Source organism: Larimichthys crocea, chromosome VIII (genome assembly GCF_000972845.2).
Source record: "Larimichthys crocea isolate SSNF chromosome VIII, L_crocea_2.0, whole genome shotgun sequence".
Taxonomy (NCBI): domain Eukaryota; kingdom Metazoa; phylum Chordata; class Actinopteri; family Sciaenidae; genus Larimichthys; species Larimichthys crocea.
In genome coordinates, this window is record NC_040018.1 from 12,757,837 (window position 1) to 12,782,854 (window position 25,018).

General features: G+C 41.0%; 1 protein-coding gene and 1 long non-coding RNA gene across 6 annotated transcripts in view; both read right to left on the reverse strand.

Annotated features, from left to right (window-relative positions):
- sbf2 (SET binding factor 2) overlaps positions 1 to 25,018 on the reverse strand; it is a 113,572-nt gene that overhangs the window by 7,587 nt on the left and 80,967 nt on the right. For 4 of the 5 annotated variants that reach the window (XM_027281664.1, XM_027281665.1, XM_027281666.1 and 1 more), the window contains 16 exons: positions 19,904 to 20,071; positions 18,608 to 18,879; positions 17,315 to 17,487; positions 16,978 to 17,051; positions 14,508 to 14,703; positions 13,869 to 13,996; positions 12,918 to 13,093; positions 12,643 to 12,776; positions 12,344 to 12,545; positions 11,707 to 11,903; positions 11,329 to 11,469; positions 10,286 to 10,369; positions 8,307 to 8,381; positions 7,021 to 7,199; positions 4,853 to 5,029; positions 4,357 to 4,458 (listed from right to left, as the gene is read on the reverse strand). In XM_027281664.1, the coding sequence (XP_027137465.1) occupies positions 4,357 to 4,458; positions 4,853 to 5,029; positions 7,021 to 7,199; positions 8,307 to 8,381; positions 10,286 to 10,369; positions 11,329 to 11,469; positions 11,707 to 11,903; positions 12,344 to 12,545; positions 12,643 to 12,776; positions 12,918 to 13,093; positions 13,869 to 13,996; positions 14,508 to 14,703; positions 16,978 to 17,051; positions 17,315 to 17,487; positions 18,608 to 18,879; positions 19,904 to 20,071 (2,478 nt within the window). The remainder of the gene's footprint in view (positions 1 to 4,356; positions 4,459 to 4,852; positions 5,030 to 7,020; positions 7,200 to 8,306; positions 8,382 to 10,285; positions 10,370 to 11,328; positions 11,470 to 11,706; positions 11,904 to 12,343; positions 12,546 to 12,642; positions 12,777 to 12,917; positions 13,094 to 13,868; positions 13,997 to 14,507; positions 14,704 to 16,977; positions 17,052 to 17,314; positions 17,488 to 18,607; positions 18,880 to 19,903; positions 20,072 to 25,018) is intronic. The other variant, XM_010730867.3, reaches the window with a different exon arrangement.
- LOC113746349 (uncharacterized) lies at positions 2,791 to 4,346 on the reverse strand. Its single transcript, XR_003462782.1, has 2 exons — positions 3,942 to 4,346; positions 2,791 to 3,899 (listed from the first exon to the last, which is right to left on the reverse strand). It is a non-coding gene; the product is annotated as an uncharacterized LOC113746349 (long non-coding RNA).

Genomic DNA, 25,018 nt, shown 5'->3' on the forward strand with positions numbered 1-25,018 from the left:
AGGACAGGATGATCGATGACAAATTACAACGCTCATCTGCAGCATTAAGCGTCCCTTAACAAAAGGGAAAGATCACTCTTTTCTGTGTGTTCTTCCAGGATTGAGGAGTGTGTTTGTTCCTGTTTACTATGGTAAAAGATTAAAATCTGAATTAAATGAATACAATTTATAAGAAAATACTCCTCCTCCAGGAATAGAGGCTTTACATTGTTCTGTAAATGTATTTAAACAGAAAAATTTGACCTGTTTTGAGAATAAAATATTTTTGGCAGAAAAACTGTTAGTAATTTACTGTTTAAATATGGAATAACTATGTGTGTATGTGAACGTCTGAGGGCCCCATGACAACTTTCTGTTTTATGTTCTGCATCTGTGCCACTGTCACGTTTCTAATTTAAAAACCCAATAAAAATGGATTAGGTATTAACACACACACATCATTATGTTAATATAACATGAACAAACGTGTGAGCATTGCAACTAAGATGTGTACTGAAGGAGAGACACCGTTTCTAAATGAATTAACCCGTCTTTGGCACTTTTTTGTTACTGCCAGTATTCTGCTAACATAAAGTAGCCAACACAAGTGTATCTTTACTGATCTGGTTTCATTTGATCTTTTGCCAGGATAAATTATCCACACCAAATTATCCATGCACCTTCAATGCCACTGAGATCTATCGAATGTGACGCATTAACAGACATGGTTTGATCATCTTAAGGACGAGGCGACAGGCAGCTGTTTCACCACCACTGTGCACAATCTTTTCAGTTTATCATGCATGACAACGACTCAGCACGCATTTTTTCACTTTGCAGCCGCTCAAAAGCTGAACGATGACCCATCTTCTGACAGCACAATGCTAAACTGATCATCTGCTGTTAATTACGTTTATATAACATCATAGCAAAGTCTTGGGGCACTTGAGCTCACTCCACTAAACACCAGTTGAGAACCACTTGTCTACACATGCAGTACGCTTGGCCCGCTTCCCTGCCCGTGTCTCCTCCAACACAACTAATGAGCCCTGACGCGTGTGGAATGAGCGAGAAAAACAGTTCATGGCTTCCCCATGGGGTTTAAAAGAACATCCAGCCCTGAGTGGTAGAGACAGCCCCCCTGCAACCCCGGCACTGGAATAAGCCCCTAAGATTATTGTGAGGCTACAGCAGACTGAAGAGTGGATTTAAAAAAAAAAGCAAGGCATGTGAGAGGAGAGTGGAGGCAGAGACTGAGGATGAGAAAGAGAAACAAAAAACAGGATTTAGAAAGAAAGCAAAGATGGTTCTGCATCCTGTCTGCTGGGTGTCTATGGTCCGTGGACAGGGGCAGGGGAGCCAAAGCATATGGAGCCCATTTGCCTGTGTGGGCTGAGCAGGACCTGGTGTGATGGAGCCAGTGGCCCGTGGAGAGAGATGCTCCGGGCGGAACACGTGCCTGGCATAAGGGATCCACAAAGTGTGCTTTTAAACAGCAGCCCAGGGCTTTACAATCCCTGTAAACACATTTGAAGGACACGCGCTTGCAACACAAACATGTGCACTTAAAACAGGTCAACACGGAAAATATGAGCTCAGAGAGCAAGCACGCGATGAAATGCTAAGTGAAGAAAAAAATGGATACTGACTGATCAGGATCGAAACAGACTTTTTGTTTACATGCCTTAAAATCAGAACCATGAACTTTCATGATTGAAATCAGCACAAATCAGTGGTGTGAGACGTCATGACTTCACATCTTTTCATTAACTTGCTCTTGGAAATTGGGTCCTTTGGTGACAGAGATGATTGGAAGATGAGCAGGAAGAGCAAGTGTGCCAGATTAGTGATTTGCACATAGTTCATTCAAAAGTGCAGTCTGAATGGATGCCATGGGTGGAGAATCCCTAAAAATGTTGTCAATGTCTAAAAATGTAATATTTCTGCTTTCAATTTCAGCATATGACACCAGATAATGATAATAAAAGGCAATGGGCAGTGGTGTGTATCTACTTATTTTTAAGTCGACATTGAGTATACCCATTTCTTTTTGGATGGAGTAAAGAATACTTCAATTTAAATGCATAATTATGTATCTCAGTATGGGCCAGTATCTATTGTGAAGTCTGCGGCTCTTCTGTGGCTGAAATTTATTTCATAATGATCAGAGACTGTCTATGCAAGAATAGTAAATTTGGTTAAAAAAAAAAAAAAAAACTCCTTACAGTTGGATATAGACAACCAAATAAACAAAGTCTGTGACTTGTTGAATATAGCAAGCTCAATTTATAACTATCTTATATGCAAATATAGTGCAAACACTAGAAGGCTGGAAACAATGTGGGAAAAGATTCTACCTTTAACAATGCTGATTGGACTAGACTGATAGAGTAAATGCTTCTCCCTATGAGCTCAATATTTCAAATGGATTAAAGCTGCCATTACAACTGCAAAGTCAGTCATATTAAGACACTAGAAGGAAAGCGAGCCACCAAGTTACCAAGATTGGTTTAAGACTAGAAGAAACAGCCTCTCATCAGAATCAGAAGTATTAAATTTTTTTCCCCACAGGGAAATTGTTTAAACAACACAAGGACATCTTAGTAAGATAAATGATAAATTACACTTTCTCAGGAAATCTGGGGATTATTCCTGACACATTGCAGAAGAACTCAACAGACTAGTGACTAGTCAGTCTATTTTTCGAGCCAATTGCACATAGCTACTACTACTACTTGGACGGGTGGAGGGTGGGGAGGGGTTAGTTACAATCTTGAAAAAAAAGTTGTATAAAATATTGTTACCTGGATAGTCTGCAATTTTTTTTTGTGTTCATATATATTTTAACTTTTTTTCATTCTTATTTATTTTTTGGTCTTTGTCCAGGGGCACACCGGGTGCCTGTGCTGTTGTGTGGGTGGGATTTAGGGGGTTTGGCTGGACACTGCTGTTTTTTTTATTTTTCACTTATTTATTTATCTTTTTCTTTTTTTTTTTTACTTTGTTCTTCATTGTATTTTTGTAACTTTGTTGTATTGTCTGTACAGATCAGTATGTTTGCGGACTGCGTTGTAGCTTCTTTTGTGCATTGGTTGTGTTGTTGCTTTAAAGCAAACAATAAAAAGTATGATTGGAAAAAAAAAAGAAAAAAGATCCTGACTCCCTGAAGAGTAGCAGCAGAAGTCAAGTGTCTATGTCCAAGTACTATGGGTCCATTTTTGGGTTAATATGAAGAGTAGTCTTTTCTCACCGTTTGTTTAAAATCTGTATCTGTATTTGTATTTCCTTTCCTTTCCACTACTTTGAGATTTTCTACCTTAGTACTTGTTTTGAACATCTGTACACTTGTCTGTGGATTGCCTGTTGTTGTTGTTGTTGTTGTTTTCCCCCTTTATTTGATTCTATTTCTGTAGTGTATATTACACTTTCTGCTGCTGTAACAAGTGAATTTCCCCGTTGTGGGATAAATAAAGTATAATCTAATCTAATCTAACATAGGTTGTTTTATCCTCTGCTAGACAGCTATGAATAAAGAGTATGTCAACTTCTCGAGATACTAGTACACCACCGGCGACGGTCTTTACACTTTGAGTACAGTTACACCACCAGACAGTTTGTCTGAACAGATGTCTATAAAAGCAAAGCACAGTTTATCTGAGGTACTCTCTTGTTAAATGGTTGTATTGCTGCACCTGCATCTTTTTTATATCTTTTTGGTTTTAATCATTTATAAATTTGTTTTGTTTCATCTTTGTTTGGCTTCTTATATTTGTTGGTTTGATTGTGGGGTTGTTCTTGTGTTCAGTTTTTCCCTCTCTTTTATATCAAAAACAATAAAAAGCTGTGTTACAAGTTTTTCATAATGAAAACAAGTCATCTACTTTCATTCATCTATAAATTCTTGCAATTATAGCTCGCACCTACAGGCAAGTTATGTTTTTATTACAATGCTTAGCTCGCACCTACAGGCAAGTTATGTTTTTATTACAATGCTGCGCAGGTTTTAAGTTTCATTTAGGCAAAACACGATGTGAATCCATGCTGTGTTCCATCAAATATACGAGGATGAGGATGGAACAGATTCATCAACACTGGCATTTGCAAATTTCATGGCCACCATAGTTTCTTCTACATGCTTAGAAGGGGAGTTTGATGTGATTCAGTATTTAGTTGGTTGGCTTCGCAGCTAGACACCACTAAATCCTTCACACTGGACCTTTAAAGTATTTTGTAATATTCTGTCTTTGTCTTAATCTCATGTGTTTCCGCTCATCCTATGCAGAAAAAGGTTGATGGAAGACAAACTGGTGATAGTGCTTAACCTCTTCTTCATATCTGTCTGTCTTGAGCATTAATTTGTGTAGAAATCTTCCTCACTTGTGTAGTAATGTCCCAGCCATCCTCCAGGCTGAGGAGAACAGATGAGCCGCTGTCCAGAAGCTCCACCAGAATCAGTGCCAGCTGCAGGATCTTGTGAAGCTGTGGGAGATCAACATATGTGCATGTGAAGACATGTCCACACACAGACTTGATTAATCATACATTACTATGTTTGGTTTATTACTTGGTGAATGCTGCTTGTTGCCTATGTTGGGTTTCTCACAGATAATACTGTTTGATATTTTCAATGTAATGACAAAAGCTGAGTGTCAGTCAGATGACCAGCATGATAAGAGCTGTTGTTGCTGTCTCGTCGATGTGAATCTGTTTCCCTTGGGAAAATGGCTTCAGAGTGGATTTATTTATTATGTGAATCTGATACAGGATGAGCGGTAAAAGCTGACTGCTGGGTCGTTCTCACACAATTTTTAGAATCCAACTCTAAGACTCTCGGAAGATACAAAAAGAACGCTGTTTGTGTGTGTTTGGTCACCTGCAGGATCCATTCAGAGTCCTCCAAGGCTTTGAGGAAGGAGTCCTCCGAGTCGGATGAGGAGGCGCTGGGTGCGCATGCTCGCAGCATCTTTTTAAAAGAAGCTTTAACCTGCCGCGTGTCTGCGAAGTCCACCGGTACCAGTTCACAGTTCAGAGAGGAGTCTACTCTGAGGCCCTGCGGAAAGAGAGAGAGCAGTGTGAGCAGTTTTGTCATGGCGTTCTTCACCTCCACCTCCTTAGTCATTAACCTCTTAATCTCCTACTGTGTGACTGTTCAGGTGAGGAGGAGCACTGCTCAAGTCTTTTATAAAATATCTTCAGCACACATCACAAAAAAAAGTTGGGCTCTTGTCCTATGTGTGTAAGACACAGGTGCTTCTCTCTTGAACTTTATGAGCACAATTACTATCTTACTGGCAGTGAAAACAGTGTAGGCCTTTTGGGAAACTGAGCGAACTTCCCGTAGAGACTCCCAATGTACTGAGCAGGCAATGAATCACCAGCTTTGGTTATGACATATTCTACTGATATTATTACATAAATCAGCACATTTAGATAGAGAATCTTGCAAAAACTGAGCAACTTCATGACTCTTGTTTTTTTCTTAGTTGTTTCTTAGTATTAGTTACACAAGTCCGATTCTACAGTATTTGAATTATTATCTTCACTATCATAATCTAAAACACTTAATCTAACTCCAAATCGCTCACATCTTTCAGTGCACATAGCAATGCACACTTGAAAGTTTAAGATTCAGTGGCCATAAATGTACAATTCATTACAATTTAATACAACTGCTCTGCCATACTCTGCCATATACTTTCACAAAGTTTCATTTTAGCCTTCCAATTTTCAGACGTTAAGGATTCATCTGTTAATATAATGCAGTTGCTATCATTAAGCAGAGATGTATAAAGTACTGGGGTAAAGGAGTGGAGTAGAAGTACGAGTGCTTTTTCAAAAAACTGACTTGAGTAGAAGTTGAAGTGTTCTTTAAACACCATACTTAAGTGAAAGTACTAAAGTATTCAAAATGTTTTGTACTTAAGTATTGCAAGTAGATGTATGTAAAAAACTGCTACTCAAGTACTGAAAGTAAAAATACAAGTAAAAGTAAAAAGTAAAGTAAAAGTACTGTTGTTTATATCATTTCAAATGTTGCAGTGTTACAATGTTCATGGTAGAGTTCTGTGATTTCCCATGGTCTGTGAATGCGCCTGAATGAATACGAGAGCGAGGGGGCAGGGGAGCAGGTGAGAGAGAGCGTGCCTGGGTGAGTCAGGTGTATGACGTACGGCGCACGAGCGAGGTTGATGTGTGAGACCGGGACTGTTATGTTGTTTTTTTGGCGTGGTTCCAACCGACAGTAACCGAGTCCTGTAACCAAACCGTTCAGCAATAAATGCAGGTTTGTTCAATAACGCCTCGTCATTCATCACGCGTCCGGCTGGACGCTACAATAGTAACGAGTAACGATTCAGCACATGAAAAATGTATCGGAGTAAAAGTATTAAATTCATCAAATATATGTAGTGCAGTAAAAGTGGAAGTTGGGGAAAAAAATAATACTCCAAAAAAGTACAGATACTGCATTTTAGTACTTAAGTACAGTACGTAAGTGGTTCCACTTCGTTACTATACATCTCTGTCATTAAGGCTGTGTGACATGACAATATACGTGACATAAATCACACTTTTTTCTGCCAGTATTTTTTGGCATTTTGGAAAATGCTTCTGTGTCGCATGTCAAGGATGCACGGAGAAAATTTGCCACACAAACAAACAGAGGAGAGTGAAATGTGACACACAACACAAAACACAGCGGGAGATGGACTTTCATCTGTAAAACTGCTGTAAGTGTAACATGTAATAAGAAATTGGTCCTTCCATGCAGTTATCTGATTAATTGAATGAACAGAAACGTTGTCTGGATAAGAAATAACCTTTATCAGGATATGAGATTTTGGTCATATTGCACAGCCATACTAAATATGATCTCATAAAATGTTAATTAATACCTCTGCACTACCAAATACTCAAAAAAAGCATCATAAAGGCAGACGTTACGGCAGAACAGTTGTATTGGATTAAAACAGATTGTACAGGTGTACCTGAGGTTGCCTCGGAGTATAGATAAAAAAAACTAAAAAAAAACTTAATTCTCACCCTTAAATGGGACTTTTCTCCAAAGACGTAGAGGGCAGCTTGCTGTTTCAGGAGCTGAGCCTGCAGACTGTTGCTACCTGCAGGGGGCGCCAGATCCTTCCCTGCTAATCTGGCACCCACGTCTGGTGTCGCCGGGTGATGGCCGAGTCTGCTGCTGGAGCGCAGGCTAGCCCACATGCCTGCAAACACACAGATACAAACAAAAGTCACACACGCAGGAGCTGGCCTGTTCGAACGCCACTGATGTACACACACTGTCAAACAAACTAAGACTTCATGATGAACAACACATGACATGCCGGACGAGGTTTACATGCACAGCAGTGCAGCAGGGATTAGGTAAAGACCTTCATTCTTTCAGTCCACCAACAAAGCTGTTGCTTCTGTGAATCGGGTGAGATATTAGAAGCAGAAGTTGTTGGAATTTCTTAGCAAGTCAACAAGTCTAGAAGCGATTTCCCTGAAAACAGCATGCAATACCTTCCAAACAGCATGAATCACTATCAGGAAGGACGTGATTTTTCACAGTAATGACTTTCAGCCCTTTTTGTAAGAGTTTGTAAGATTACTACTTCTGTCAGCTTCTGCAACAAGGGCAGCATCTTCGACCTAATTACATTCAATTCAGACGGATATCTTTAAATCTTTGTGGGTCATGAATTGAGTTGACGCTTAAAGTTTTCAAGGTGTTGTTGATCTGTTGATAAATAAATGTTCACACATGATGCACGACCCGATCGCGAGATGAACATGACTGCTGTTTAGACTGCTGATGTGACTCAGAGATGAATGATAACCTCATCACGCGCACACAATACCAGAGCATTCATATGATTTCCTTTTATATTACCTGAAGCCTGATCCCTTTGAGTCACATTTAAAGAATAAATAATACAGAATATTCAAGCTGTCGTCATTACATATACTACAAGATCAGAGGGGCCCTCATATTGTGTGATCCATGGCTTGTCTGCCATGACAAACAGCTTCCTTTCCTCCTCAGCCTGGAACCGGCTCTTAACGGACCACAGTCAGCCCTGCTGAGCCAACACATTAACAATGGAAGAGGCCACATTAGAGCAGCCACTTTGGTTTGTGAAAAACCACAGCTCCCAGAAGAGCTACCACAAAGTCAGCGATGATTAGTACTATGTCTCACAAGGTCTTTGTAAGGGGTTTGCAGCGTGGCGCGGTGTAGTACATGACCTGGTTAGTAAGCAGGTTAGAGAGAGGAAAAAGAATGAGGCTACGGACGATGCAGCGTGAAGGAGACAGTTTGACTATACCTTGTTGTTGGATTCTCTCCTTACTGGCAGGTTTTTGGTTTGAGTGAGTGAATAGTTTATCTCTGTACTCAAGCACTGGTTTGTGCAAGGGGTAGAGAGAGAAGAGGAGGGCAGGGAGAGGGGCATAAAAAAAATAAATAATGTCAACATCACATGGACATCCCCACCTACCCGACTAACCATTTCAGGCATGCAAATAAAGAGTTACAGCTGAGGGTCAAAGACTGGTCGGGTCCATATGAAGTGCCAGAATGAAAAATGTCTATTTTGAAATGATCAAAGAGAATGATTGTCATAGCATGCATGAATATGTTTGTCCATTGTTATGATTGATGGTGTGAAGACAAAGAGCCAGATTTACATGTCTTTCGTGCCAGTTTATCAGGCACAGATGTGTCACATTCTTTTCCAGAAACATGTGATGTCTGTATAACACAGGTGCAGCGGCCTGCATCCACAGTTTGACATTTGTTCTCTCCTTTGACATGCTAACAGAGGTTGACTGTGTTTCCCTGAGTGGAAAACTCGTTTTAAGAACAGGCGTAAAAATATTGCAAAAAGGGATTTAGACAAGCCACAAGCGGGCCCTGTGGTGGGGAACTTTATTTTGCAGAAATGTCAAGGACAGCAAACAACACAGGGTGAGCACAAAACTGAGCTCTCTATCTAAAAGAGCTACGCTGTATCACACACACAGATACTCAGTGACTGCGCTCTTTTTGATTGGAGACATTTCAAGTCCTCATTGACCTCAGTAATGCTGTGTGTTATCAGCTGTATCGATGCTATCTCCACCTGCTGCTGCTCTCTCCCTGTGTAGCACCTTATTTTATCACTACATCTCTCTTCCTTTGTAAGAAGGTTTCTAATGAAGAGTAATAGACAGCATTTCTCGAATGTGAGTGGATAACGTGAATGTTTTGAAATTAATCAACAATATCACATATTTCCTGATCTTGGTAATCTCAGATGAAGTAAATTCTGAATAAATCTGGCTCAGGATACAACTTCTAGTTCCAAGAAGGTGAAGAATGTGTCAGTGATAATCCTGCACTCTAAATCCAGTGATTACTAAATCCAGTATTATTGGACGGTGCTGCGGTTGTGTGGGTAAAATAAACTCATCTTTTTAAGTGTGTCATCTTTTGAAGCTTGCTTAAAAGATGCAGAGCATTTAAGAAATCCTTTCACCTTTGACCTCCACCTGAAGCAGTGACTAACACCACATGGACCGACACCAAACACAACCTCCTGCTGAGACGAAACATTCAGTACTGAAGGAAGAGCTAATATAAATAACTAATATTTAAGGGTATCATCACATAGACATGGCATGACTTGATACATCGACTTCAGGTATGAAGGCTAAAATTATGTTCAGCATGTGTTCACAGTTTTCTGCCTTATAATTTTAATTTGTCTGATGGTTATAATGTACTGTATGTCTATGTTGTCAATACTTTCATAAATATGCTCACATTCAGGCTATTAAAATTACACAAATAACTTCATCTTTTGTTTACTGTAGAGAAAGTTGGACACATATCAACAAAATGAATATCACTATTACCATGGCTATGGCTCATGGAACGTTGCGTGTATTTATGACATTCTCATAAATACATGCAACGTTCTAAAATGTCACTAATATTTCACTTTTGTGAAGTGTGTGATTTAAGCATCTTATCAGGTTGTTATGACACATTCACTCTAAACTGTGAGGAAATGTGTTTTATAACACGAGACAAAACATAAATATAAAATGTATTTTTAAAAAAAAGAGGGAGCAGAAAATCAGAAACTCCATAAACTATTCCAAAATGTCTACAGCCCGCTGTAACCTTTCCCTTGGGTAGATAGATGACGCTAAAAACACTCCACTCCAGTGTTACAGGTTGCCACTTCTGGTGTTTCATATCTCATGTGGCAGCAGGAAGTCACATGACGTGTTGAGTAGAAAACAAGAGGACAACACTCACCTCCTCTGGTAAAGCTGTTTGAGAATGGGATGTCTAAATGGACAGGAGCCATCTTTGGTATCCTGGATGTCCTCCTGTCACTGCCTGGAGAAAAAAATCAGGCACACGCACACGCACACGCACACGCACACGCACACGCACACACACACGCACACACACACACACAGGATGTTACAGATGTCAGATTAGCAGACAGATTGAGGAGGATATTTTCCTCATACAAGTGTTCACAAGTGAAAACAAAACTGATTGCGATGATTAATTAGTCCTTTCGGCTCTGTTTAAACATATAAAACTGAAGAACTGAGCTGAATCCAATTTTCCTACTGGAGAGCCCTTTTAATCTGATCTGACCACTTTAAACACAAGATGTTTTTTTGCGTGTGTGTGTGTGTGTGTGTGCGCGTGTGTGTGTGTGAGAGAGCATCCTGAAAACAGCTTCAGTCCAGTAAGTGTGTACTCTGTGTGTACGCTGGCAGGAGGGGGTGAAGTCAGAGGAGATGGATGAGGTGGCCAGTGACCCCAGGTTGTCCCATGATTTTTACATAACCTTTTATTGTATAAATTTCCTTCTCTATGTTGCCAAACAACGGATACAGTATTTCTCCCACACGGTCTTGTCTTTCTCTGTCTCTCACACACACAGACACAAAGATAAGTTGGTAAAAAAAGATAACTGCTGACCAGAGAAAACACAAAAGGGAAGAAGGAATGACAAAAATAATCATCAGAAATGCAAATCTGCAGTTTTCTCTTTATCAGAAGAAAGGAACTCTGCGTGGCCTCTTGTCCTTTGCAAACAAACTAAAGTTTTTCCCACGGTGGAGCCGTAGGAACACAGGGAGTCAGGTGAAGTAGCTTAGGTTTGAGGGAACTCAACGCCCAGAGTCAAGCCTCACAGGCGCTGCTTATCGACTTCCTGCAGACGCCTCCAATTCAGTAGTTGAAAGTTGAAATTATAATAGGCTCTTGCTAGAGTAACACTGTTCACATTATATGGAAGTTACTGCGTTTAACGGTTTTTGACATGACAAGGTGTGTACCTGGTGAGAGGCCTATGAGGGAACGGTTGGACAGGGTGTTGTTTCCATTCATTTTGAAATAGATGGGGATGGAGTTGAGGATGGCCTGCAGGTACTTCTCTTGTTCCAGACTACTGGATGAATCTGAGGACGAGGCTGGAGCTAAAAGCAGAACACACTTTTCATTTAAACACAAAATAATCACCATAACAAAGATCTACTTGAATTACAGGCCACATATCAGGTTTTTTAGACAACCACCAAAGGTTTGTTTGCACAAGTGGTATAAATAATCAAAGTGGTTTAGATAAACTTCAATTTTACAAACAGAAAAACGAGTTACTTTTAGTTAGCTGTGCGGTTGTAAAATGGAAAGAACAAGCTGCGCTGCATGCACACCTGTTGAAGACTGGTTCTGAGACTTGAATAATCCCACCACACTCTTGCCATGGAAGCCTCCTGAGCGAAGCAGCACTGCTTTAGTGCGAGGGTGTTTCCAGCACACAACAGGCAGACGGTTGTGTCTGTAGCAGCGCGCCACTTTGTGTAAACTGCTGTCCTGTACTGCCTGAGGAACCACCAAGAGCCCAGGGTAACTGACGAAGAGAGACAGGACAGGAATCTCAAAGACACACTAATTAAGAGAAAGAAATGTCCACCATTAATAAGCCACCGCAAAGAAACTTGAGCTAAAGCTCAATAATTGGTCTCTTATTGAATTTACAGCCAAGATCTCAGTGGGATTATGACTGCATAAGTCACAGCATGTCTGTTTTTGTACAACAGCATGAATTTGAATTGAGTTGTCTCAATTGACTGACGTCAAACTTCTGTCAGCCAGGTGAAGGAGGACTCCCTGCTGGCCATTTGACATACTGAGGGCTTACAAAGCTTCCAGCAGGGTTACAAATCCTGTAAACTAATATCCTCAGTGCAGCTACGCTGCGATTAGTGGAATCAGCACGGATCAGGAGGTTTATGAACAACACTGTTGCTGCTTGAAGATATCCAGGTATCCAGCATGTGAGGTGTGTACCTGCGACAGAGGGAGTAGAGTCTGTTCACAGCTGTGATCCTGAACTGATCGCCTGACTTGGAGCGAGACGAACTGGCGGTGATGGTGCCCAGGCCCAGGCGCTGGTAGTCGCGGAAACAGGACTGCTCCACCAGCTGCTCCATGGTGGACTTCTCTGATGCTCTCAGAGTGCTGCTGGGCGGCAGCTCACCATCGTCTGATACTGAAACACAAATACACAAAAAGATGAATGACCTTTTTTTTGTTTTAATCTTTTGTTCTCCTTCTTCCTCCTCAGCATGATGCCTCATTTCTCTCACTTGAAATGTCATCATCTTCATGCCAGGTCATTCTACTGCCTCTGTCATTCTTCTTCAGTGTGGTCTGGCTTCCACGGCCCATGGTGATCTTTCCGGCCCTCTTTGCTCCTTTGACAATAGTTTTGGACAGTGTTCTGTGAGGAGTACAGAGCAAACAGAGACATAACTTACAGTGTAGTGCAGTTTCAACATCAAAACGGGAGGATTAGTCAGTATTTCCACAATGCAATAATAAGTCAGTCTAAAGCTTGTTGCTTTAAAGTCGCTCCACAAACCTGAAGCCAGTGTTCCTCTCTTTCTGCTTTGGAAGGATGAGCTGAGGTGCCGTTTGTCCTGCTGCAAAAGCGAAGGAGCTGAAGATGGACTGTGGGTAGCGGATCCTCTGGAGGTGCTTTCTGAAGATCTCCACCATCTCTGAGCTCACCTCCTCATCAAAAGCAACCTTTATCAACTGTAAGAAGCATTAGAATTAAAACTGATTCTTATATTCAACAACACAAGCAACGAATGAGACAACATTTGATATTTACACTGGATACTTTGTGTTTAAATGTAGGGAGCATCTCAGTAGGTCACAGAGTATCACTGCTAATCCTCTCTGCTTTACATGCAAACATTTCCTAAAGCGTGCAGATCTGCAGCTTCCACATCTAAATGACAGGCTGTTAAATCAGCCCATGTATGGTTTCCACAACACGCACCCACACACACAGTGAGGAAGCACAACATTATAGAGATGTCCACTCAGGCCAAGTGTCCAACAACATGGCCACTTTCATAATCTGTGTTAGTAAAAAGAAAGGAATGAACCATAAAAACTTTTACAGCACTACATCTAAAGACTAAAAACACATGCTTGGCTGAACATGGCCTTTCTCTTTGTTTCTAAGAACTAAGCACGTATTATGAAACACAAGACAGTGGGGTTTCTGAAAGCTGAACCACACTGATTGTCCATTGTAATTATGAAGTGTTAGTCCGTTTCTGGAGTTTGTAAATCCTCTGACAGCTTTGTGAATTAAGGAAAAGTATTACGTTAATATAATAATGTGAGTTTCATATCTGAGGAGCAGCAAAACAGATGCTACATCATCACTGCGATGAGTTGCACAACGTGTTTGAAATTAATTAAATTAAATTGAAAATCTCAGAGAAGTCAGCTGAACTAAAACACGCTGCAGCCGTGACCGTACTGAACTATGATGAGAGTGTGTTTTAGTGTTTACCTGAAAAGATGCAGAGCGGAGCTGCAGGCCTTCCTGCATGTTCTGCTGCAGCTGGTTCTGGATGCTGATCTTCTTCTCTTTGGTCAGTGTGGACACTGGGAAGGCTCTGATCACTGCCTGCTCCCCCACTGGACACACACAGAAACAAAGATCAGTATCACATTACTGAGAGAAATTGTGCAGCGCTTTACTGGACACACTGGACCACCTGCTAATAAATTCTTGTTATTATTTGTAGACATTTTGTGTCTTTCGTAGATAGTAATAATAAACGCCAGGCTGCCCCACGTACTAATAATTTCACAGGTTTAAGAAAACAATCATTACAGTAATGAAGAGTATGGTTCAGCAGGGTAAAGTCTGCTGCTTTTATGTCATATTGAGAAGTCAGTTACCTTGTGATTGTTACATTAATTTATGACATCACGAGGATCTATGAATATATATATAATATATTTTATTTCTGCCTACCGTACTAAAAATTCACTTCTGTCCAAGGAAAAAGACATTTCATGTAAAATTGATATAAATAAATAAATATAATAAATGTGTATATTAAAACTGACAATTAGCCAACAAATATAAAAAGTAATTTTCACTAAGATTTAAAGGCTAGTGTTGCTGTGGTTCAGTATTTACCCAGGGGATCATGGGGGATGCCTTTGAAAATGATGCGGTATGTGGTGAGAAAGAGGGCTCCCTCTGCTGGCAGGATGTGAGGGCCCCCTAGGAGGCCCCCAGTGGCCTCCTCCCTGCCATCAGGGTCCAAAAGCACCCGCAACCCCTCTGACACCACCTCCTCTCCAGGAAGCAGTGCTGGACGCAGAATCTTAGGCTGAACATAAGAAAATAATAACACCTCACACAAAGGGAAAGATGCGTACACCCTCTCTGAAAACATGTCTCTGAACACGTATGAGCTTTTTCATTGCCAATGAAATAATAAAAATGAAGGACACAGAAAAACATTTCCGTCAGTGAATCAGATTTTGAAAAGGCTGGGGAATCAATTTATCATTCTAATGTCAAATCACAGCACCACATGAATTTGCTGGAATATATTTCAGCTTCACATGCACATCAGCACGTCATCAAAAACACACATCTTGCAGGCACAAAGAGCATTTTTATAGCATTCCAAAAAAACAAACTTCCCAACAAAAACAATCTGTTTTTTTCAAGTACAAATTCCTCTGCTTGTTCAATTTATTGAACTGATTAATCGTTTGGTTTCACTGTTTTTAAATGTAACATACAACATTTAAATTAAACATACAGACACTAACGTGATGCGTTTTGTGATGCAATTACTTTATTCTCCTTGTTCAAGTGCAACTCTGTGCCTCCAACTCACAGGTGACAACTATAATGCATTAAAGGTTTCTTGATGCTAATAAGCATGTGTAACTAAAGGTAGTAGAATAACAGTAGCCCTTTGCTTTACAATATTGTCAGTAATCAGGATGAGATGTTTCAAGGAAAAAATATTTAATACGCAGCATTTCAGTATTATATTCTGTTTGGGTTTGGAATCAGTTTCTATTCAAACCATCAAAGAAGAAGTTAACGAGACTTCTAAAGAAAGAAGAATAGAAAATGTAGCGTTGACCGCATTTTGGTGTTTTCTTAACAGAAGTGATTATTGGCCATGTCCCAAAAAAAAAAAAAAGCATATGATCAATGTTTTCAATTGTTGAACTGTAGCTGTAACAGTCCAGTCTGAGCCCTGTGTTGCTTCAGCTCCTTCTGGCCTCCAAAGCCAATATAGAAACAGTCAGTTGTTCCACTGTCACAAATATGAACGAGCAGGGACATTAGATCATTCACAGCATTTCCCATTAAGGCCACAGCCAACCTGGGGGAGTTAAGGACTGGCCAGGAGATAATGAGAACTTGAATCTGTCCTTGAATGGACAGCGAAACCAAGAAGAGAGAGTCCCTCTGCACCTCATTACTGCTGCAAGCTCGGATTCATATTTAAGCTGCACTTAAATGCATTCAGTGTTTTTTTTGTGTGTTATTGCTACCATTACTACTACTATTCCGACTTGTCATGAATCCACGGTCAACATTACACTTTTTTAGTATTTTTTGGCATGCTGCTTCCAGCTTGCACTCCACGGTGAAAGCTTTGTCCAACACATAAACGTGTGAGGTGTTAGCCACAGCAGACAATCTGCCCGGACTGCTCACCACGGTCTCCAGGTTGCTCCTGAGGCAGTACTGGCATGATGCTTGTCTGTGTGTATGAGCGTGTGCGAGATCATGAGTGTAAGAGGAATTATGAAGAGCTGGCAGACATATAGCACAGCGGGGTCCAAAAGACCAAATGGTAAAATCTGAAAGTGCGACGATGACCGGAAAACACTTAATGAGATCTGCACTCTGCATACGAGCTGCAAACCACCCTAAACTAAAATAAGACTAAACTGAACATGTGGAAATATCTAAGAGAGGACGAAGCCTTCATTTAGACGACAGCAGAGTCGATCATAGTGGTTAAAATGAGGACATATTAATCTCTAATTCTGGACTAAATGTCATAATAATGTCACTTCAAGGTTAGCCACTGCTGCTATGGTCTCAGTATCTTAATTCAATCTCAATTAAGTTTCCTCCTTGATCACGTTTCAGTAAAAGTGAAGCACTCGCTATTAGAGTTTAAACACATGAAAGTTTAATTCTTCTTGTATCTTGTCATAAATTATTGTCACAAACATCGACGCCTCTTGGGCCTCTCTTTTCCATCATCATAGCCATTCAACATTCAACTCGCCCTCAATCTCTCAAGCTGATGACATTTGTCTTGGGCGTGTGGGAAAAGTTGTTTACTGAATGCAGCTAAAAACAGAAACAGACAATAAAGATGTTACATTGATTGACTGTTGTTTTTTTTTAATATCACTGTGAAGACAAATTGAGCCATTAACATGATGTATGGTTTAATAAGATGTTCTTCTTGAGTCATGTGCTTTATTACATTTTGAAACATTTTTGGCTCTCTATAGCTGCACATTTAAAACATCTAGATTGAGAAAAGTCTAACCCTGCCATGTAACTGTGTATACTGTGTACTGTACATACAGCTGGCGTGTAGAACAACACTCACCTTCTGAATGGGAGGTAACCTCCTGCTCTCCCTGTGAACTGCCTCTAGAGCCTCCATCTGCATAGCCACGATGCCTGTGGGTCACAAGTTGGGGTCAGTTACCATATGTACACACACAGAGCTGGTACAGAGAAACACATGTACTCCACAAGTTCTTACAACCGGAGAGGGTATTTACAGATTTTAAGGCCATTTAACATGTCAGGAGTTAATCAGCTCAGAGGCCTCTGTTGCTGTTGGCCTGAGCTGAGAATACGCTCATCCAAGCGTTACTCTGTGTAAAGCTCAGGGTATTAGGCCAGCGGTAGAGTGTGAAAGAACACTGTGAGAGCTGTACCTGGGATCATGCTGTGCAGGCTTTTGATGTGTTCCTGGGTTACTCCGCTCTCTGTGCACACCTTGTCGATGAAGCGGGCAACAAACCTGACCACAGAGTTGGCCACGTCGCTGTTCTCTGAGTCCTCAAACCCGCTTTCTGTGTCAAAGCTCTCTGCGACGCTGCCGGCAATGCTGTAAAACATACACGATGACACAATGAAAGTGAGAAAGGTCAAGCCCCTGTGTCCAGGAGGAGATATGATCTAAGAGCTGAGAGTTGTGTGTTGACAGAAATGGATGTGAGGATGCACTGTGATAAAGAATAGTTAGAGTGATTTGCAGCCTGGCATGAGCAAAGTGTTGATGCCTGCATCAATGGTTCAGACTCTATTAGCCTAAGATGAATGTTTCACATGAGACAGTGATGCAACCTTCCCTCTGGATTCACAAAACAGAGAGTGATGAGATCCAAATGTCTTTTGTGAGAAACAAACAAGTCTGGGGCAAAAATGAAAGCAAAAGAGAGAAAATATCCACACAAACAAATTCTTGGCTGCAGCGTTTTTCATTTGAAATAAAAACAAAACAGAAAATAAAATAGCAACAGTATGTTCTTGTGGCTAATTGGGAATTAATTCAGAACAAATGGTTCAGCTTAATTATTAATAACAAACAAAAAAATGTAATAAATACTCACATTGTGTTTTTCTGACTATTTGCGAACAAAGCCTGAAATATAGAGATAAGATTTTTTTGGCTGCATGCCTTTCAGTTCTAAGAAAAGACATTCATGGGGGATCTTCCCAGATTTATTCCACTCTACACTTATTGCAGAGCATGGGAAATCACTTCCACTGCTATTTTGTTTGGTTTGGGTGAGTACAGTGTAGCCCCATTAAAGACACCCTGAGGGTTTTAAGCTTCCCAACAGAAGTAAATGAGGCTCACTCTGTTTTGTGCAGTAGCGATGTAAGCCCAAAGGATGGATGTGGGCCGGAAACGGAGAGGTACTGTGATCCATTTGGCTAAATAGGTAGGTATCATGTAGACTGTAAGCTACGCCACATCCACCCACATACTTCTCATCACCTTATTAAGAGAGGTACACAAACTCCCAAATCATGAAACCTTACCTTAAGATTTCCTCCAGATAAGACTGATTGTTCTACCTTACAAATACTGAACAAGCCAAAAGTATGCTCGAGTACATTTTGAGGACAGCAAAATGTATGTGAAAGACGTGAAACGACAGTTAATTACATCCTTTCTCTTTTTCAAACAGTGAACCACATCATGCTGTTGCTCTCCTGACCTGTTAGTGACGATGCTGTTGCTGCCGCTCTCCCAGTCAGCGACAGGAGTGTTGCGGAGCAGCTTGTTCTTGCTTGTGTCCAGAGGAACTAGGAGGTATACCATGAGGCTGGCGTAGTGAATGGCCTGGCTGAACACAGTGCTCTCCTCATTCTTCACCAGCTCCTGCTGCTTCTCCTTGCTCAGGCTGGGCCATGAACGCAGCTGCTCTGCTGCCAGGTCCATGGCTGTGTGCTCTTCATCTCTGCCTGCTGCAGACACAGGCCCGCCATCCTGGAGAAGTCAGATCAAACAGTTGGTTTTGGCTATTTCTTTTCTATGCCCGACCCCTTAAAACAAAACGATGCCACCCACAGAGTGCCAGTTCAAACACAGGAGGGCTTTCCTGTTCAGGTTCTAAAGAAATTCCAAAGAGAGATTTAAAAAGACACAAAGACAAACATCCATCATTTCATTTTCGAGGGTATGAAAATATGTCCAGATGTCTAGATGGATGTTCTCAAGCCAGATGATATGTATATAATCTCTCCAGCATGTTTTAAGATACCCGAACAGAAAACCATGCCCTCCGACTCTGAGGTGCTGACTCTCATCCAATCCCCTGCACATCCGAATGCAAACCAGCCCAGTGTGTGCTGAATGTCATGGTCTGATGAAACCACCAGAACCACATCATCTGCAAAGAACAGAGGTCCCCAAACTGGACTCTCGTTCCTTAACTATGCCTTGAGATTTATACATGACTATCACAAGCAGACTTGGTGACAAGAGGCAACACACTAAGAACATGTTCCGAGAATTCGGACACTGCTCTTACTGTACAGTTATATAAAGAGTCGATGGACGAGCGATGGCCCAAGCCTTCTCCAAGTCCAAACAACACACGTAAACTGGATGGGCAAACTGCTGTGACACCTCTAGTAACCCTGCGAGGGTCCACTGTTCAACTGCCAAGATAAAATCCACACTGCCCTTCCAGGATCTGAGGTTTGACAATTGGTCCTGGCCTCCCTTCCAGCAGCTGTGGGCTGATGCAATCTCTAAACCATCAGCTATCGTCTGGTGACGATTTAACCTCTGTATATTCCTCCGTTTTGGATATTTGCAAAACGGATAATGGATATCTGGGACAAGACTTCTGAAGACCTCTGCAGTCCAATTAGCAGCTTGATACACAAGAAATTAAGAGAAGGGCACATTTGGGCACAAATGTTTTGGCATATTGCTTGCTTTTGTGTTGCAAATAAGAACTATATGGATATTCACAAAATCTATAGACGCACTGATACAGTCTTACCGTTGGCTTGGCAGTGATGCTCCCTTTCTCTGGAGTGTTCAGATAAAGGGCTCTGATTTGACTCTGGACCTCGCTATAGAAAGTGGCTTCCCAGAATTGCTGGTTGGTCCAGATGGGATGATCCTGAATGCAGGTGTAGGCAAACTGGTTCACTCCGGCAGCCAATTTCTAAAAGACAAAAATGTAGTTCATAAAGTCAGGACGATGTAAAGAAGCAACAATTAAATAACAGACTATGCCCTTTTAAATAGAAGTCTGTGTTGGGCTGTTTTGCAGGAATACTGCTCACTTTGATGCCCGGCCAGCAGCGATGACACATGTAGGCCTTGAATTTTTTTAATTCTGAGAAATTTTACAAGTCACGATTAGGGAATGTGAACTGAAAATGAGGGTTATTAAATGCCTGCAAAAATAAAACAAATCCAGGAAATTAAAGTGGAATATTGATGATTCGCATCCCTGTTTCTCTAATCGTTTGTATCGTCTCCCATAGCAACAGATAAGGACCAGATGTTGGATTATCAGCCTCCAGAAAAGCAGTGATGGTGTTACCGTTTACAGTTTAGATTTAGACTAGAATGACAGTTTTATTTTTATATTTCTGTTGTTAAGATCAATTTTATGCCTAAACAAATTGAATTAAAACTTCACACACATAACCTCGTTAAACCCAGTCAGTACAAACACAGGCAAACACACACATTGAAAACCACAGAACTTTATGTTACATTCTAGTGGAAATCCAAAAGTTTCCAGGGGTACCAAATATGTTGGATGTTGGATAAAATGATGAAAAGGTACAGTGATAAAACACATCATCCTGGGTTTGGATAGTTCACTAACACTTAATTGGAGACTTACGATTACTACTACTTCCAAACTTAAAGCTACTAAAGAAATCAGGACACTGGGTGTTAAGGGGTTAAGCTCTATACTGTCCTATAATAACAGTCTCTCCCGTATTCATATATATCATTTCTTTCACAATGATGATACTGACAGCTGCTCCTGCCTAGAGTAAATATATCCACTGCCTGCAACATTTCTTTTCGGTCATGCGTTTTGCGTTGCAGCGCTCTACTTGTGGGCAGTCAAAGTTAGTGCAGGCGTATTTCTCACTGGGTATTTGCATCAGGAAGGGATTTGGGCTGTAGTAAGTGCCCCCTGAAAAGGAGTTTGCCAAAAATGTTGGGGAGAAGTGGGAAAACAAAAAAACAAGTCAGTTGTGGGATTTAAAGTGAAATCAATCATTCCTTGTGAGTCATAACTTTTTAACAGATAACAACCCCTAATGGAGCAACAGACCACCCCTCTTTCCTTCTGTGGTTGGATGTATTTGGAAGCAGTGCTGTTGTTTTTCATTAATGCGGGCTGAAGAGTAAAGCACCTGCTGCTTGCAAAAACATCTACGAACGGGAACGTACAGTGCTCGGGTAAAGCCATTAATGCTGGCCCATACTGTACCGTATAGCACACATGGTAAACACCGCAGAGCAGTGCTGGAGAACAATATCACACCACAAATAACAAGGTCTGAATAGAAGAATATTGTGCCAAGAAATGGCCACAAACCAACACTCACCAAGCGTCCATCTCACTGCACAGTCTGAAGGCCACGTGTAAGACTCACGCTGTTATTTGATTAGCTTCTGATTTCTCTCCCCTGAGCCTGACACAACACAGTGGTTTCCATTATCACTTCATAGTTTGCCTTTGAAGGACGAGAACTGGAGGGGTTACGGTAATTATAACAGACAGAAGCAAAACAGCTCTATTCCCAGTGTGGTGGGCCAGAAGCCAAGAGAGAGGGGAGCTGGGAAGACAGAGAGCTAATGCCCATCCAGCAGTTAACATGCAGGTCCAAGTTGAGTCTTGTTTTTGGGTCATGGGAGTTGATACTATACTGAGCTTTTCTTCATTAAGATGTATTTTTTCACATTTACAAATTGACTGATAGTTACAAATAACTGCTCTGAACTGACTGAATATCTACATTAAAACATCTTTAAAAAAACAACAACACTCTAACAAGTTATTACACAACTACTGAAGCGGCCTCTTGCTGCTCTTCTTCTTATATTGGATTACACAAACGAAACCACTTTTTCGGGAAATGTGACATCGCTGAGTTCAGCGGATTTTCATGACTTTTCAAGGTGTTTAAAAGCAAGAGCCTAGTGGACAACTAGAAATGGATACAAAAGATCTCTATCAAGGAAAAGAACATGAAACAATAGTCTGAAGTACTTTCAGGCATAAACACAGAGGATAATGGGTGGCCACTTTTTTAAAACCAGATTTTAATATTTTAATATTTAAACATATTGTTAGTGCTCTCTGGTGGATAAAATGTGTCTGTGACACTGTTTCTGTTTCTAAATAATCTAAAAAATATCTTTCTTTTTTTTAAGTTATTGGTCAACAAGTATGCATGTACTGATATATCTAAAAAATAATGTTGCCTATGTATTGGTCAGGCTCTTCTCCCAGAAAACCTGTGTTTAACTGTCACATGATGGAGGATTTTTAATCTTGAAACTACTTGGCTCTCCTGCAGGCCATCAGTCAGCCTGTCCTTAATTACACCTTCTCTTCTTTCATCCAAACCACTTTTACTAAATATAGATTTCACCTAAAAAAGTGGAGTGTAAGCCTTGTACAGCCTTGCACAAGATCAATAACAAAGAAAGGATGACATTAATGGGAGCTTGTTTACATAAATTTCTCTCCAGAAATAAAGCCGATTACACTAACTTTGTTATCATCAGAGAAACCAAGGATACTGCCTTTAATCGAGTAGATGGGAGTTCGGCCAAAGAAACGCTTGATGAAAGAACAAATCTACTGTGGCTATAAATGCTTTCAAGAGAAACTATAATATGACCAATCTTGGCACTGCTCAAGCCAACAGACTTATATACTGTGGAAAACACAGTTTCTAGAAGGACTGTAGAGGTTAAAGATGGAGCCGCATGAAACATGGCCATAAATAGCTGAAAAACACAATAAGAAGAAGTGAAACCCTCTGGATAGTACTGTTAGACGTCTCTGTCACTGAAGTGTGTTATGCGTCTTGCAGCAGATGTTGTGTGGGTGTGTGTGTGTTTGTTTGTGTAGGGGGTGGATGTGTGAGTGATTGGCCTATGCTTTCTACACTCAGCTTGGCTGTTCTTTCTTCAGATATGTGCAGGTCATTTTGACCGAGGTCATCTCTTCTTAATATGATAATACATGGAGCTTGCAGAGACACCCACAGGACGGATAGGCAAGGAGGAGGACAGGGAAGGAGAGGAGAAAGGAGAAGAAAAGGGGAGGAGGAAAGGAAAGTAGGAAGTGAAGATGAAAGCGAAGGAGGGAGTATACCACTATCAGACCCATCTGGCCGTGTGACTAGTGCAGAGGAGGAATGTAGGGTTGATGGAGAGAGGATGAAAAACAAGCAGAAAGACCATAAGGCGAGACAGAAAGGATAAAACACTGTGTCCAGGTCGAAGGAAAGAGGCTATCGGGGTCTGGGATCTTGTTTTGAACTCTGGGACATGATCCCAAGGTTCACAGTGTGATTGATTGCGGCCTCCAAACATCAGCCTTACAGCATCTCACATGTCAAGTGTGCATGTTGTCACTGAGGGGAGTGTGTACTTGTATGCACGGACTGAGTGGAGACTGCTCTATCTGATGCCACCAGCCTTGGGGCAGCAACATTATTTACAAGTGTTTCAGAAGAATTCGTAGCATTCCTGAATCGTAGATACAAAAACATATTTTTTTCCACTGTGGGAATGCATGCCTGACCTGTAAACAATCCATCTTCTAACTCTTGCAGTGTTACATGAGTCAGTGTATTTTGACGAAAACTACTTGCACCCTGAAACCATGAAAAAAAAAAAACTCTATTCAGTTCGAACAATGTATTTATAGAATCCAGTCACGTAAAAAACAAACAGAGCAGAACATGCTGAAATAAACAAACCCATCATGGAATCCATAGGCCATAACTGTGTAAAAACACATTGTACGAGTAACATAAATGTTCCAAAACAAAGTAAACATAGATACGGTAAGTCAAGAGCTGGACATTTCTGAGATACACAAGGGTCACGCAGTACGTCATTTTCTTCGCAAGGACATGGTGCAAAGTGGTTTGACAGAGCGAGCTGCCAAATCCCCCCCATGAATAAACTATGGCTGAAAGAATGCAAACAGTCAAGTGATTTTGTTGTGCAAGTCATCCAGAACAGCCTTTGAGTTTTTCTGTTGCTGTTGCACCCAACCTTTGTTCTTGGCCCGTGCAGACCTGTACTCTGGTGACACATTCAAATCTAAGAAGAAATATCAAGTGGGACTGCAAAGGGCAGAATAACAGCAGAACCAGACGTCATTGACACCTGTTCATCCTCTGATAAACCCACCCCTCACAAGATAATGAATGCCAGAAGAACTGTCCACAGATTAGAGAATGAATGCAATAAATGTAAAACCTCACCTCTAACAAAAGAGCCACCGTGCAGCATTTACATAAACTTCACCTACACACGCCAAATGACACCATCCATGCATGATCTAGGCCAAAAGATATTTTGCAAATCAGTTGTACCTTCCTTCTATCTGAAGTATGAACCAACATCCATCAAACACTGTTACATAAGTACTTTAGTTTGAGCACTACTTACAAAAAGGGTCAAGCTGATGGGAAAAAAACGACTGAACGTAGGATGTAGGTCAATAGCATAAGCTGTTCAGTTGTCATAATATGGCCAACAACAAAACTAAACACTGTCTGTCTCCATCCAGCAGATTCTGGGAGCAGACGGTTGCAATGCGAGGGATCTTCCCACGTTCCCCGACCTGGAGACTTGAGGACCATGGGGAGAGTACCACTGTAAGCATGAACGCAGTGTGAGCTTGCCAAAGTCTGGCCAAGAATACCAAACAGGGACATGACCAATGTCTGACTTCTGAACTTACAGGCTTTTAAGTGCCTGAACAGAGAAAGATTTGCGCGATGTTGCAATGGATGCATGCAATAGCAGTAGAAAAAACAAAAACAAAAGGCTAATTTCTCATGATTAATCCTTGCATTAAGTGCAAAATATGCACAGCTGATTCAAATGT